The 13,711-nt window shown below is 45.6% G+C and overlaps 1 protein-coding gene across 1 annotated transcript in view; it reads right to left on the bottom strand.

The window, feature by feature from the left end:
* Nucleotides 1-9,248, bottom strand: part of ACOT9 (acyl-CoA thioesterase 9) — a 32,302-nt gene extending 23,054 nt beyond the window's left edge. The window contains exons 1-6 of the mRNA XM_015408870.1: nt 8,989-9,248; nt 5,771-5,862; nt 5,259-5,285; nt 3,806-3,851; nt 2,228-2,398; nt 2,091-2,128 (exon numbers count right to left, since the gene is read on the bottom strand). Of these exons, the coding sequence (XP_015264356.1) occupies nt 2,091-2,128; nt 2,228-2,398; nt 3,806-3,851; nt 5,259-5,285; nt 5,771-5,862; nt 8,989-9,002 (388 nt within the window). The 5' untranslated portion in view covers nt 9,003-9,248. The remainder of the gene's footprint in view (nt 1-2,090; nt 2,129-2,227; nt 2,399-3,805; nt 3,852-5,258; nt 5,286-5,770; nt 5,863-8,988) is intronic.
* Between the last annotated feature and the right edge of the window lie 4,463 nt (nt 9,249-13,711).

The raw sequence follows: 13,711 nt of genomic DNA, 5'->3' as shown, positions 1-13,711 counted from the left end.
TTTACTCTCTCTCTCTTCCATGCCTGCCACTTCCTTTCTGCCCCCACCCCATCACTCTTTCTGCCCCTTTCCCTCTCCCAGCCTCCCCCCTACTTCCCCCCCCCCCCCCAACAGCAGTGGTAGCAGCCGCTCTCCAGGAATCACAATGGATTGCCCCAAAACAAAGATCAGATCCTCTTAGGGTTGCCAGCTCCATGTTGGGAAATTTCTGGAGATTTGGGAGGATGAGGTTTGAGCTTGGAAGCGACCTCAGCAGGGCATAATACCATAAACTCCACCCTTCAAAGCAACCATTTTATCTGGTGAAACGGATCTCTGTCATCTGGAGATCAGTTGTAATTCAAGGAGATCTCCAGCCCTCACTTGGGGGTTGGCAACATTAGTTCCCCTGGAGGAAATGACTGCTTCAGAGGGTGGAGTCTATGGCATTATATCTGTCTGAAGTCCCTCCCCGTCTCAATCCCCACCATCCCCAGGCTCCACCCCTCAAATATCCAGGAATTTCCCAACATGGAGTTGGCATCCCTATCTCCTTCCCACCCAACAGCCAACCTACCATTATCTGCCCCTCTGTCTTCAGCTTTCCATCTCCTTTCCCCCTGCAGCCTCTACTGAGGAAAACTATGGTCTTTCTCCACAGTGGGGACTAAAGCAGTTTACATTATTCTGTCCTCCTTTTTATCCACACAATAACCCTATGAGGTAGGTTAGGCTGAAAGTATGTGACCGATCCAAAATCATCCAGTGAGCTTCCACAGCAAGATGGGGATCTAAACCTGGGTTTCACAAACCCTACTCTGAAGCTCTGACCATTACACTACACTGACTTTCATAGGGTGACTGCTGTTGAACAGTAGCAAGCAGCCAGGTCTAGTTGACTCATGCAAGTTGGGTGGTATCAAGTCACCTAGAGGGTGCTGCTAGGCCTAAGTTTGCCAGCCTCCAGGTGGGACCTGGAGATCCCCCAGAATTACAACTGGACTCCAGACAACAGAGATATGTCCCCCAGGAGAACATGTGTGAATTCTGTGGCATTCTCCCCTCCCCAAATTCTGCACTCCTCAGACTTTACCACAGAATCTCCAGGAGTTTCCCAACCTGGAGTGGGCAATCCTAGTCCAAGGCCTGGCTCCAAACCTCTTGCTATTTAGCCATTCATACTGCAGGAGGAATCCTTCACTATTCAAACTCCAGTCCTGCTTTTGCTTCCTGCCCTCTCTGTCTGTCTCTCTCTCTCTGGCTATCTCAGTCTATCTCTCACTGTCCATGTGGTGGGGCCTGGAGTAGATCCCTGCAGTGGCCATTTCAAATGGTATTGGGGGGGGGGATTCAACCCTCCCCGAGTTTTTTTTTTAAACTTTTTGGATTTTCCTGCAGAAACACGGAGTCCCCTGAGTCTGTAAAAAAACCTGTTGAGGGAGAGTGTACCTCAGTTTGGTGTTGTGGTTAAGTGCGTGGACTCTAATCTGGGAGAACCGGGTTTGATTCCCCCACTCCTCCACTAGCACCTGCTGGATGACCATGGGCAAGCCATAGTTCTGTCAAAGCTGTTCTTGAAAAAGAGCAGTTTCTCTCAGATTTATACCCCACCCACCTCACAGCATGTCTGTTGTGGGGAGGGGAAGGGAAAGGAGTTTGTAAGTCGCTCTGAGACTCCCTTGAGTTGTGAAGGGTGGGGTATAAATCCAATCTCTTCTTCTTCTATGTTTTTATCATGCTCTAACCCCAAGGAGCTCTGGGTAGCTTATGTCATTCTTCTCATGTCTATTTTATCTTCACAACAACACTGTGAGGTAGATCAGGGCAAGAGCATGACTGGCCAAAGGTCACCCAGCCAGGTTCATGACAGAGTAAGGATGTGAACCTGGGGCTCCCAGGTCCGAGTCCACCACACCACATGGACCTTCCTCTGTACAGGTTTGCACTGTAACTTAGGCCTTGTGCTCACTCTCAGCCTTTCACGTGTTCTTTGCATAAAATTTTGAGCCCAAGATTTTAAAGAATGTTTTATATTTCAAGTACTAAATAAAAAGAGCCCTATAGTTTAAAAAAAGTCACCAGATAAATGAAATTGTATGGCAGTTACCTACCTCCTAAGCTGTCAAGGTCTTCAAGAATTCGGCCAAACCTATTAACAAAAAGACACTACATTAAAATTAAAAATGCATGAGTGGCAAGACATTAAAATCATAGGCTGTTTGCTCAGCAAAAATACTTCTGCCAGTACCTGACAGTGTTGTTGACATTCAGATATTTTTCTCTTATTTCAGGCTGACTTCCTAAAGGCAGGATAACTTCTATATAGCTGTCTCTCATTTTCCTAGGGGGCAGGTCAGCTTGGTTTTTAGCAAGGAGTGTATGCAAGGCTTTCCTTTCATTCATTGCTTGCACGTGATCACTAGGAGGGAAAAACAAATCAGATTATTCCAAGGAATGGGGGGAGTCGTCAAGATATAACTGGCAACAAATTCTGAGAAACTCTTTCTATTCGAGGAGTGGGGAAAGGAAATGCAGTAAAGATGTGCTATACAAACAAAACAATTATAATCATCAGCTCCAAGTCACCCATTCAATTTTTTATTTATTTATTGGATTTTTACCCCACCCTCCCAGCCAAGGCTGGCTCAGGGCGGCTTATATAAAATCAGTACATAATTTACAATAAAACATGAATCAAATTAGATTAAAACAATTCTAAAATCATTAAACTATACAACTCAATAAATTGCTAGGATCAGCCACAAACACAGCAGTAACCATAGGCACCTTTCAAAGGATTACTGTGGTACCACATACATGCTATGAGCACTTGCTGTTGTTACTGAATTGGACCCAGCGCCCCCTTTTCAGGCCCGTAGCCATGGGGGGCTGATGAGGGCTATGCCTCCAATGAATAAGCCCAGCCCTCTCAGGAGAGGGAGAGGGACAGCCTTGTTGGGTCTTCCTGCTTCCGCAGCCATCTTCTCAACGTTTGAGAAGCTGGCTGTGGAAGCAGGAAGACCCAGCAAGGCTGCGTGGTGGTCACCTCTCTCCCTTCCCTCCAATGGGCGCCTGAGCCATGGGGGGACTTGAGCTCAAGGCCCCCCCCCGGTGGCTCAGGTTGCCACCGGAGTGCTCTGGAGTGAGCCGTCATGTGGATAGAGCTGCCCTCAATTTGCCCCCCCCCCCCAACAAAATAATTCTGGCTATGGGGCTGGTCCTTTTGAGCAAGCAAAAAGGTATTTCCGCACATGCAAAAGGGAGACGTGATTCCTACCGGTTCCCTTTCCCACTGGAACCCCTTGTATGCCATTGTCAAGAGTCTCTTGGCCCTCAGGAGAACCTTTCCTGGCTGAGGGTTGGGTTTCAGCAAGAAGGCAAAAGTTGCTAAGCTCCATGCACAGTTCTTCGGACCTAAGCTATTATTATTATTATTTACTTCGGAAACCTTTCTATTCAAAAAATAACAAGGCTGCTTACAACAATAAAAAGAGATCTAAAATATCTATCCAATAAAAGAATGCCTAAGAGATCAAACTAAAAACAATGCTTCAAAGACAAATTAGTCCAAAACTGATAAAAGAAATATTCCCTGTGGGGTAGTGGTTCAAGACAGAACTGGTAATATTTCTGCAGGATATACTGAGGTGTCTTCTTTCATCTTTCAAGGCTGCTTCACGTACACTGCAGTCCTATGCAGAGTTACTCCAGTCTAAGTCAATTGAAATCAATGGGCTTTTAGACTAAAATAACTCTACATAGGATTGCACTGTCAAAGACGTAACCAAAAATTTAAAGAAAAGTATCACTTCTGTGCACCATTTACCTCCAATTGGTAGATGCCCCCACTATACTCCTCAATTTGTTTCGCACTAAAACAAAACAAAGATTGGTCAGAAACATGGAAACAGAGGGTACTATGAGTTTGCTTGTGACCAAAAGTTGTGATGGCCATTTCAAGAAGCAGATTAAGCTAAATCATGCAAAGAGTGGCTGTAAATCAAGAAAGGGTCAGTTTCATTCCAGATCCAGTGACATTACCATTATGAGTGAACAACAGAAAATGAGAGACATGACAATGCGCATGTACTGAGCTTATAAAGGTTTATCGGTTTATCAGGGAATATGTAGGATGGTGTCTGTCTGTCTGCAGCCAATCTAGGGAGTAGGGTTCCCGGTTCTGGGTTGGGAAATACCTGAGAATTGGGGGTGGAGACTGAGGAGGGTGGGGTTTGGGGAGGGGAGGGATTTCAATGGAGTATAATGCCACACAGATCACCTTCAACCGTGGCCATTTTCTACAGGCGAACTATTCTCTGTTCAGCCCTGTAACAGGCTCCCCCCCCCCATCTTTTACAGCTGACCTGTGCTATAGCTTTGCACTAACTCAGCTGGGAAGGGAGGAAATAGGGGTTGCTGGGCCACAGGAAGGCCTAATATAACAGATGGAAAGGGGGAGAGTGGGGCAGCAATGAGAGTGGTGAAGACAGGGTGCATGAATGCTGCCCCCACCCACTTCCACCAATTTGCTGGTACTGCCACAGAGGGAACACATTTTTATGCTCCCATGCGGAGAGAGCAAGAAACACAAAAAAAACCCCACACCCTTTGTTCCAGAAATGTTAATACTAATTTACACTAAAAGAAGGTCCAAAGTACCCAAATACTTTTCTGGTTATTTCCCCTGCCCCAAGAGGCTAAGGTAGCTAAAGGAAGCAGGAGAAAGTAAGTGAGAAGTTGCAGAAGAGACTTTAGGAAACGGAGACAAAGAATTTGAAAAAAGAGAAACACCAAGGAAAAAAAGTAGGATCAGGGCAAAACTACCCATTGACTAAGAACAGGAGGAAATATAATAACTGGCTGGAAAGAAACAGACACTTTGGAGAGCTGGTGGTGGGCTTGGGAGCCAAGGGAGACTCAGGATTGCTAAGCAGGTACCGGGGGCTGACTTTTACATCCTGATTTTAGCTAGCCAGCCAAAGCTTTAGCTTCAAACTTTTAGATTCAGCATTACGGTATAAATACGTTTTTCTGTACTACTTGGCTATTTCAATGTAAATATAAATAACTGCTGCAAGCATACATTTTGATTAATAAGACATGCTTTATTTACTTAGCAGTGAAAACCCATTTAGTGCCACCCACAACAATGACTTGGAATAGCTGCCAGAAAAATTCTAATGCAAGTTTTTCATTAGCCCTCCAACAAAGACAGATAGAAGCAAGACAGGAGCAGATACAGAGTCATATTAAAATTCATACAGGTTACCACAACACACCATTATTCACATGAATGGGTAAATGCCCTGTGAAGTAGAAAAAGCAATTTAGATTATCAGTGTAATTGTAAAAAGAATTGTTTTCCTAGTCCTTCTGAGCTCAATCACAAACACACAGACGTAAATACACAATTGCACATTAACATATAATTGAATTGTGCTGTGCTGGTAATCATTTATTTCTGTGCCTGAGTTAATATATTCCTTCATGTTTTCAAACACATACAGAACTGCAGGATACCAAGTTTCCATTACTGTGTGTTTTTTCTTTCTCCTTCTACTCCACTCCACATATCTGTCAATCACATTTTTACCCCACCCTTCTATTTGCTGCACAAAATAGTCTTGTTGTAGGCCCAGTAAAAATTGGCCCAAATGTTTCTCCACGCAAAGCTTTGCCATTAGTACAAGATCACAAAACAAATCAACAAGAATAATTATGACATTTTTGTTCTTCAGATAAATGGGCCAAACTTTCCAATCGCAGTATCCTAGTAATCAAGTTACATTACCTTCATGCATGTCAGGAAGAGGTTTCGAGCCACTAGGGGTGGAAGTCAACATCCTCATCAGGATAGGATGGGTCTTGCTGAACGAAAACCATCTATATAATAAGGAGAATGCAACACGGATCACAGGGAGCAGGTAAAGGGGGGAAGGAGACCCAGGAGTTCTCAACTAATAATGGGGAACTTCGTGTTGCAGCCCCCATCTTATGGATCGGCCTGCCTGATGAGGTCAGGAAACTTCCCACTCTCCTGGCACTCCTCAACCTGTGCAAAACTAAATTGTTCAGGAGGGCATTTTTACATAGGTCACAGTGCTATACTATAATAGAACAGTTCAGAAAGACACTTTAAAGAAGAGGAAAAGATTGCAGGCTATACTACTTTGTACTCTCTGTTGCTGTATGTATTATTCTGCTATGGAATTTCTGCATTGTTTAACATGTCATGCTAATATTTACGCTTTGTTTCAGCTTGGTCTCAGATTTCTGCGATTCTAATGCTTACATTGCTTATTGGATTTCTCATCCTGTTTATTGTACTCATTTACATTGTGTAAATTGCTTTGAGTCTCAGTGAAAAAGTGGACTATAAGAAGGTAAATAATTTTTTTAAATTAAAAATCCCGCCCCCACAAAACAGAACTGTCAAATCACTTTAACGAAGTGGAATGAGTGATCCCACAGAAGATATGACAGTAGCACAACATGACCAAGTTCAACTAAAAAAGAAGACCCTCACCCCGTTCTTTTAACTACAGCATGATACACATATCAACTGCTGGTCCAAATCACAAACCTATAGTCTGAAGGTGACCTGGAAGCTATCTAGTCCATCCTTGTTTAGCTGTTATGGCACCACTGGCCACCCAGATGCACAAGGACCTTGCAATACAGGTTGCTGGGCTGCTGTAATGTCAACAAAAGAACTTGCAAAGAATAATTTTCAAGCTTCAGACACGCACCCAGCTTTTTAATCTTTCCTGCATTTGAAAAGTGCTGTAAGGGGTATCCTGTGTTCTACAAATAAACCAAACTACCTATGCACTCAAAATTGTTTATGTCATTTGCTGCTATATATTTGTAGCCAACTTTATTTGCCTCCACAAAGATAACATTATGCAGTTGGCTGCTTTCCAGCAGCCCCCGTTCTGTAGCATGTTTTCCTAAAGCTGTTTTGGTAGGACCTAAAAATAGGCTGGAGATCCATGTGGATAAGAAGGTGTGAATTCCTGTACCTTCCTGGTCACATCCACCACAACTCACTGATAGTTGGTGATTCTGGCTTTTTCCAGTTGATTGCAATAACTATCCTTGCTGCTACAAATAAGCTTAGTTCTAATTCCAAATCTGAATCCTCTACATAACTTCTCAAAAAAACCAAAAGAATTTATTTTGGTTCAAAAGGTATTTCCCTATCCAGCATTTAGAAAATCCCATTCAAAATTTGCATACTGTGGCTTCCCTGTCTTTCCCAAGCTTGATTTGGGAATGATTTTGGAATGCTACCAGCTCTAGCCAAGAAAGAACGTCACTAGTTGTGAGAACACAACTTTCCTTCCTCTATCAACTTCTGATTAAAGCCAAAAGCAAAGGAGAAGAACGGAATCTCAAGGTGGCACTCAAGAGATGAATGATTCTTCAAAGAAACACTGTGAAACAGTTCCTGCTTCACCAGGTCATTTGCTCTGCCACCAAACCAATTTTTAAGGAGAAGGGAGGTCAGAAAGGTTGAACAATGTGGTGATTCAATAGTACAGGTCTGCTGTGAGCACAGAAGAGGGGGGGAAATAACATAGTATGTCCAGTATATTTCAGATCTTTGTGCACACTGTATGCTACACTTGTTTTAAGGCATACAGGTTGTGTATCCTCCAGTTTGCTTGCATTGTAAGTGGTAGCTCCCCAAGTAAGTCATGGTTCCACCAGTGTGATTTGCAGAAAATACTTCAGTACACTCCACATCAACAATGTATTGTATGCCACAGTAAATCTGCCGATGTTATGTTAAAGAGTATGTTGGGTGATAGTGAGATATTGAAAAAATGGTATTTAGCAGAGATAAGATAGTCCAGCAGAGCCAGAGTAAAATAATTCAGACTCAGAATCCATATGTGATTAAAATATAAAGTTTTTACTAAATTCTAGCATGGGAAGGGTAACTGGGATGAAAATAACAACAGAGCATAATCGGCTACATCCTTACTCTACAAAGACAAAACTAGAAGAGAGAGATTATGGCTGCTCTTCTTCTTCTTCAGAACACCAAACAAAGACGGGAAAAGAAGCCATAAAATGGTAATACACCTTGACACTTTAGTCCCAATCAAATTCCTAGATCAGGGAGAAAATTCCCGGGCTTTCTACAGCTAAAGAACATTGGTTACATGAGAAACATGTGACTTCCCGTGAGTAACATAAACAAACATTTAACCCCAGATATACTGAGTGTTTTCAACTTGTAATACCCAACAGAGTACAACAACAAAATCAATTGCCAGAAAGCTTTTAGTTCTAAAATCTGCATGTCCCCAACCCAGATACTATCAGAGGCTTAACTGAAGTCCTGTTTATAAGAAGTCAGCTCAACTGCCTCAACATGTTCACTCATAAATTAATCCTATTGATTTTAGTCACACTTCCAAACAAGTGAATTGCTGCTCTAGCTCACTGTAGCGTACATTAATTAAAAGCCTATATACTGCTCCGGCAAAATAATGTAGAAGAGCTATTTGTTTCAAGCAGGGGTGGAACTTCCATTCGGGAATAAAGTCATCCCCAGGACCAACCCAACCCAATTTTTTCTCTTGGTTCCGCCTTAAAATCCCACAGATCTCCGATTTATTTCTGCTACCCCGGACTGACACGGTTATCCCTGTGGAAGCCAGGGATCCCGTAACACCTGACGTTCCCCTCCCAGAGACGGGAAGGCCAAAACAAGGCGTGGAAGAACCGAAAGCATCCCTCAGCTCCCTCGCCCTGTAGCGCCCAGAGAGGCGGGCCTAGCGCTAAAAAGAGGCCCGTTCCACCTCCCTCAACTTCGGCTTTCGGGGCTCTGCTCACATGTACGGCCGCCAGCCGCATCACGTCACGCTGGCACTCGCCCCAGGAAGTGTGCGCTTGCCTGCCCGTGAGGCTCTCTTCGCGTCGCCCTGTTTCCGCTGCGCCTCACCCCGGCCAACCTGGAACGAAGGCAGACGGCGAGCCTGCCGGGAATCCCCTTACCTGCGGGCCAACATTGTGCTCCGCGGCCCAGCAGCAAAACGCCTTGTGGCGGCGGCGGCACCTGGGAAACGGTTTTTACGGTCGCCTCCGGCTCTGCTGCAGCCGACCCTCCCGCGGCTCGTTAAGAAGTTGCAGCTGCCGTCAGCTAGGAGCCCCGCCTGGGACAGGAACTCGGCCCTCCCCGCTGGACTGGCCCAGGCTGTCTTAAAACTCTTCCAGAAACGCTTTATTTCTTTTTCCCACTCGAGACAGCCGACATGGTTTCCTCTGGCACACCCTTCTGCCACCAAGTGGTTGCTCCCAATACTTATCTCCGAGCTGGTAGCTTGAGCGTTTCCATTGAACACAGAGGAGGCGGTCTCGTTGCTTTCGTCCTTGCACGCAGGCAGCTGACAACCAGTTCAGGTTGTCAACGCTGGCTTGAGAAATTCCGGGGAACTTGGGGTCAGTGCCAGGACGGAGTTTGAGGAGGGGAAGGCGCTCCGCAGGGATGTGATGCCACAGAGTCGGCCTCCAAAGCTGCCTTTTCCTCCAGAGGAATTGATCTCAGTGGCCTGGAGGTCAGCTGTAATTCTGAGAGAAGTCCAGGACCCAGGTTGACAATCTTACCACCAGTCTATTTACTGCATTTGTTTATTTTAGGGAAAATTATATGCAGAGAAGATAATACATGTTGTACATTAATATAATAAAGAAACATTAGGAAAGAGCTCAAGCAGCGATTATGTGGGCTCAGTGTACCCACAACACTCCATCCCATATGTGGACTGGCAAGGAGTCCTGACACAAACATGGTGGGGGGATGCAGACAGAGGGAGTTTTCAGGAGCAGCTCTTTGGGGGGGGGCATACTTTTTGGTGTACATAACACTTGGGTGAGGAAAAGGACACTTGGTGAGAAAAAAACACTTCTGAAGGAGAAGGTAAATATTTTTAAATACCTGGAGAGAAACATTCGGGAAATGAAAAGTTATAGGGTGGGGTTTAAAAATGTTTCTCTTTGCAAAAACTGGCTGCTGCCATAGAGTATCTTGGAGCATGCTGAGAGGACATTCAAAACTCTGAATTTACTGAAATGTTTTGATGGATTATGGAAACCAGGGAGTTTTAGCATCACCCCCACTAGAAATAGGTCTTCAAGTAAGTACTAGTACCTGGTCTTCTGACCAAAAATCAGGCTCCCAGGCCAGAGTTCAGTTCTGGAGGAAGGCCTGAGCCAGCCACCGCTGTGTAGAGAATGCTGCTTGTGCCAGGTGCTCTATCCCTGGTTCTGTTTGACTCCAGTAAATCTGGACACCCCATAGATTCAGCAAAGTACTTTTACATAAAGATATATCGGCCCCGTTGACACGGTGAACTTGCCCCGCGGGAGGAACGGCTTGCCTGCAGATTAAAGCTGCGCGATCATACCTGAACATCTGGGAAACGTCGCACTCCCATCTCTAACCTGCAGCTTCAGCCTGAAGACGCGGATTTAAAAGCTACCGGGAACCATGTATTAGTTTCCCAATAATGCGCGGTGTATGTGGGCATCTGATCAGGAAGCGGTGGTAGCCCATCGCAGCCAGCGCCCGTCAGCGTCCCACACATGCGCACAAATGCCTTGCTGCTGTGTTGCTTAGCGTGGTGTGATTGGCTTGGGCACGGAGCCTCGGGGGAAGGTGAGATCGCGCTACCGCATGTCTTTTTGCTCCAGCTCAAAAAGCCTCCCATCCCATCCCCTGCGGATTATCCCGCTCGTGTGACCCGGGCCATCATTAAGCATGATCTTCTACCATTTAGTTTCAGTTTTCCCCTTATAGTAATGGGCCCAGATGCTGACTTCCTTAGCCCATAAAGACCCTGATCCATTATCCCCATCTTCCTCTCCCTTCTGCCCTGTGCCACCAAAAGCCTTCTAAGGCAACTGGGACTGACTCTTGAGTTTTATTCCCAACCAGTCACACATTTTATCTCCACATTAGAGCCCAGCACAGGCAGCAGCAGATAAGGGCTGATACTGGGAGAAGAAAGAAAGTGCGTGGGTGGTAGTTATTGTGTTCTACAGGGAGGGTTGAAAGCAGGGAAAAATCTCAGCAATGGTAATAGACTAGGAGAGTGTGTGGGTTAGGTGGGTGGTCATGCAATTGCTAGTTAAAGTAGGTGGTGGAATAGAGAGCTGGCTGGGAAGAGGAAAGATTAACCATGAGGTGTGTGGTTGCCAACCTCCTGGTGAGGCCTGGTGAGCTCCCAGAATTACAACTGATCTCCAGGTTACAGGGATCCGTTCCCCTGGAGAAAATGGCTACTTTGCAAGGTGGACTCTATGGTATGATATATGGCTGAGGTCCTTCCCCTCCCCAAACCCTATGCTCCCCCGGCTCCGCCCCCAAATCTCCAGAAATTCCCCAACCTGAAGTCGGCAGCCCTAATTGAGGTGGTGTCCTGCTCCTGCATAAGATTAGAAATGAGCATATCAGTGAGTAAGCACCATTCCCATCTGATGTATTTAAAATACTTCTTTTGAAGATATAATTGTATCAGCCTCACAGGGTGGGTTAAGGTAAGGTAAGCATTTGGGGATAGTGTTGTTTGAGTTAGTTTAAAAAAGCTTTTAAAATGTCAGCAAAATTTAAGTCAAATAAATGGATATGAATTAGTGCATTTGTATGCAGCCTATGTGGAGCTGCGGTGGCTCAAGTGGTTAAGACGCTGAACTGCAGGCTGTGGAAGGTCAGTAGTTCAGCAGTTCGAGACCCGAGTTGCCGCATGACAGAGTGAGCTCCCGTCTCTAGTTCCAGCTCCTGCCAACCTAGCAGTTCGAAAGCAAGAAATTCAAGTAGATAAATAGGTACCACTTCAGGGGGAAGGTAACAGCGTTCCGTGTGCCTTGGTGTTTAGTCATGCTGGCCACATGACCACGGAAGCGTCTTTGGACAGCGCTGGCCCTTCGGCTTTGAAATGGAGATGAGCACTGCAACCCTAGAGTCGGATTCGACTGGCTTTCGAGCAAGGGAATCTTTACCTTTACTTTTACCTATGCAGCCTATAGTTTCATTAATTGTTTCACAGATTTTTTTTACCTTTAACATTAATTCTTTTTAGTTTTTTCTGTTAAATAGCAACACATTGAAAATACTTTAAACAAATGAAAAATACATTGAAATATTTCCCATCCACTGAAAAACTAGTCGTCAAAATTAAATATATGGGTTATTAGTTTTGGTGATGGAGAGGGAGGGGAGTTCAGTAAAACTGAAGGGCACCAAATGACAGGCATCAGCGTACCACCTCAAGGCAGGGCATTAGCCAAGACCCATAGCTTCCAATGAGTCCGACTGTTGCTGGCCCCCAGGCAAGCCGTGCACTTCCCCAGCTGCTGCAGGCCTTTCACCTACTGGTTTGTGAGCCCACCCATCATCCATAATCCTAGCCACATGCAGTGCTCAGTGCTCCTAGCGAAAGGGCTTGCAGGTGGTGCACAGTGGTGTCAATCCCAGCCTCACACACCACCCAGCACCATTAGAAGGATATGTGGATGGTGCATGCAGTTGGGAGCACAGGCAGCAGGAGAGCTCAGAAGCAAGCACGGGGGGGGGGGTGTACACGGCAGTATGGATGGTGCCCTAGGCACTCTCTGTTCAGGGCTCTACACAACCTGGAACCAGCTCTGTCTCAGATAACTAGGAGTATGCACCCTGTGTTTTTATCATTGATAGAGTGGATTTTTTTGTCACACCATATGGAATTCTTTATAAGTCATCTCATTACATAATTATGCCATATCACAATAATGGGTTTTCAGTTTCTCCATGCCCTGGTAAAGCATGCCCATTTTCCCTTCCCCACATTTACCTGCGTTAGTTTTCCTGTTCAAGGATTATGTAGTACCAGTAGAACACAGCCTCATTATTTATTTATTTGTTTGTTTGTTTGTTTGTTTAGGTTTGTAGGCCGCCCTTCCTTGCAAGGAAGGCTCAGGGTGGCTTACAAGAGGAGAGAACACTGATGCCAGCCCCTCTTCCCCCACTCACTTCCCCTGCTGCCCATCTGCTGCTTGTGAGCCACCCCGCCATATAGTAACCAGCACAGTCAGGGAAGGGTGTGTGAACACTGGGAGAACTGGAAAAAGAGCAAGTGGGTGGGGGAAGGATGGGTAGTGAGGCCCTGGGGGAGGAGAACGCAGGCCAATGTGCAGGGAGACGTGAGTGCAGGACACAATGGCAAGCAGAGGAGGGGAGGGGCCCCTGGGCATTCTCTGCCCAGGACTTGCTAGAACTGGCCCTTGGGTGGGTTATTATTCTGTGCCCTCTGTGGTTCATGGAGTGCATAGGCAAAAGACAGCTCCCTGATAAGTAAAAGAAGAAGAAGAAGAGATTGGATTTATATCCCGCCGTTCACTACCCAAAGGTGTCTCAGAGCGGCTTACAAACCCCTTTCCCTTCCCCTCCCCACAACAGACACCCTGTGAGGTAGGTTGGGCTGAGAGAACTCTGACAGAAACTGCTCTTTTTTCAAGAACAGCTGTGCCAGAACTATGGCTTGCCCAAGGTCATCCAGCCAGGTGCAAGTGGAGGAGTGGGGAATCAAACCCGGTTCTCCCAGATTAGAGTCCGCGCACTTAACCACTACACCAAACTGGCTCTCTTATCTGATAGATATTGGAGCTAAAGAATGTATAGCCACACACACAGAAACCTCACTTATTCTGCCTCTCTTATTTTGTAAGAACAATACACTGACAG

This window comes from Gekko japonicus, unplaced genomic scaffold (genome assembly GCF_001447785.1).
Source record: "Gekko japonicus isolate JY-2015 unplaced genomic scaffold, Gekko_japonicus_V1.1 scaffold4692, whole genome shotgun sequence".
Taxonomy (NCBI): Eukaryota; Metazoa; Chordata; class Lepidosauria; order Squamata; family Gekkonidae; genus Gekko; species Gekko japonicus.
This window is presented reverse-complemented; position numbering and strand designations above follow the sequence as displayed.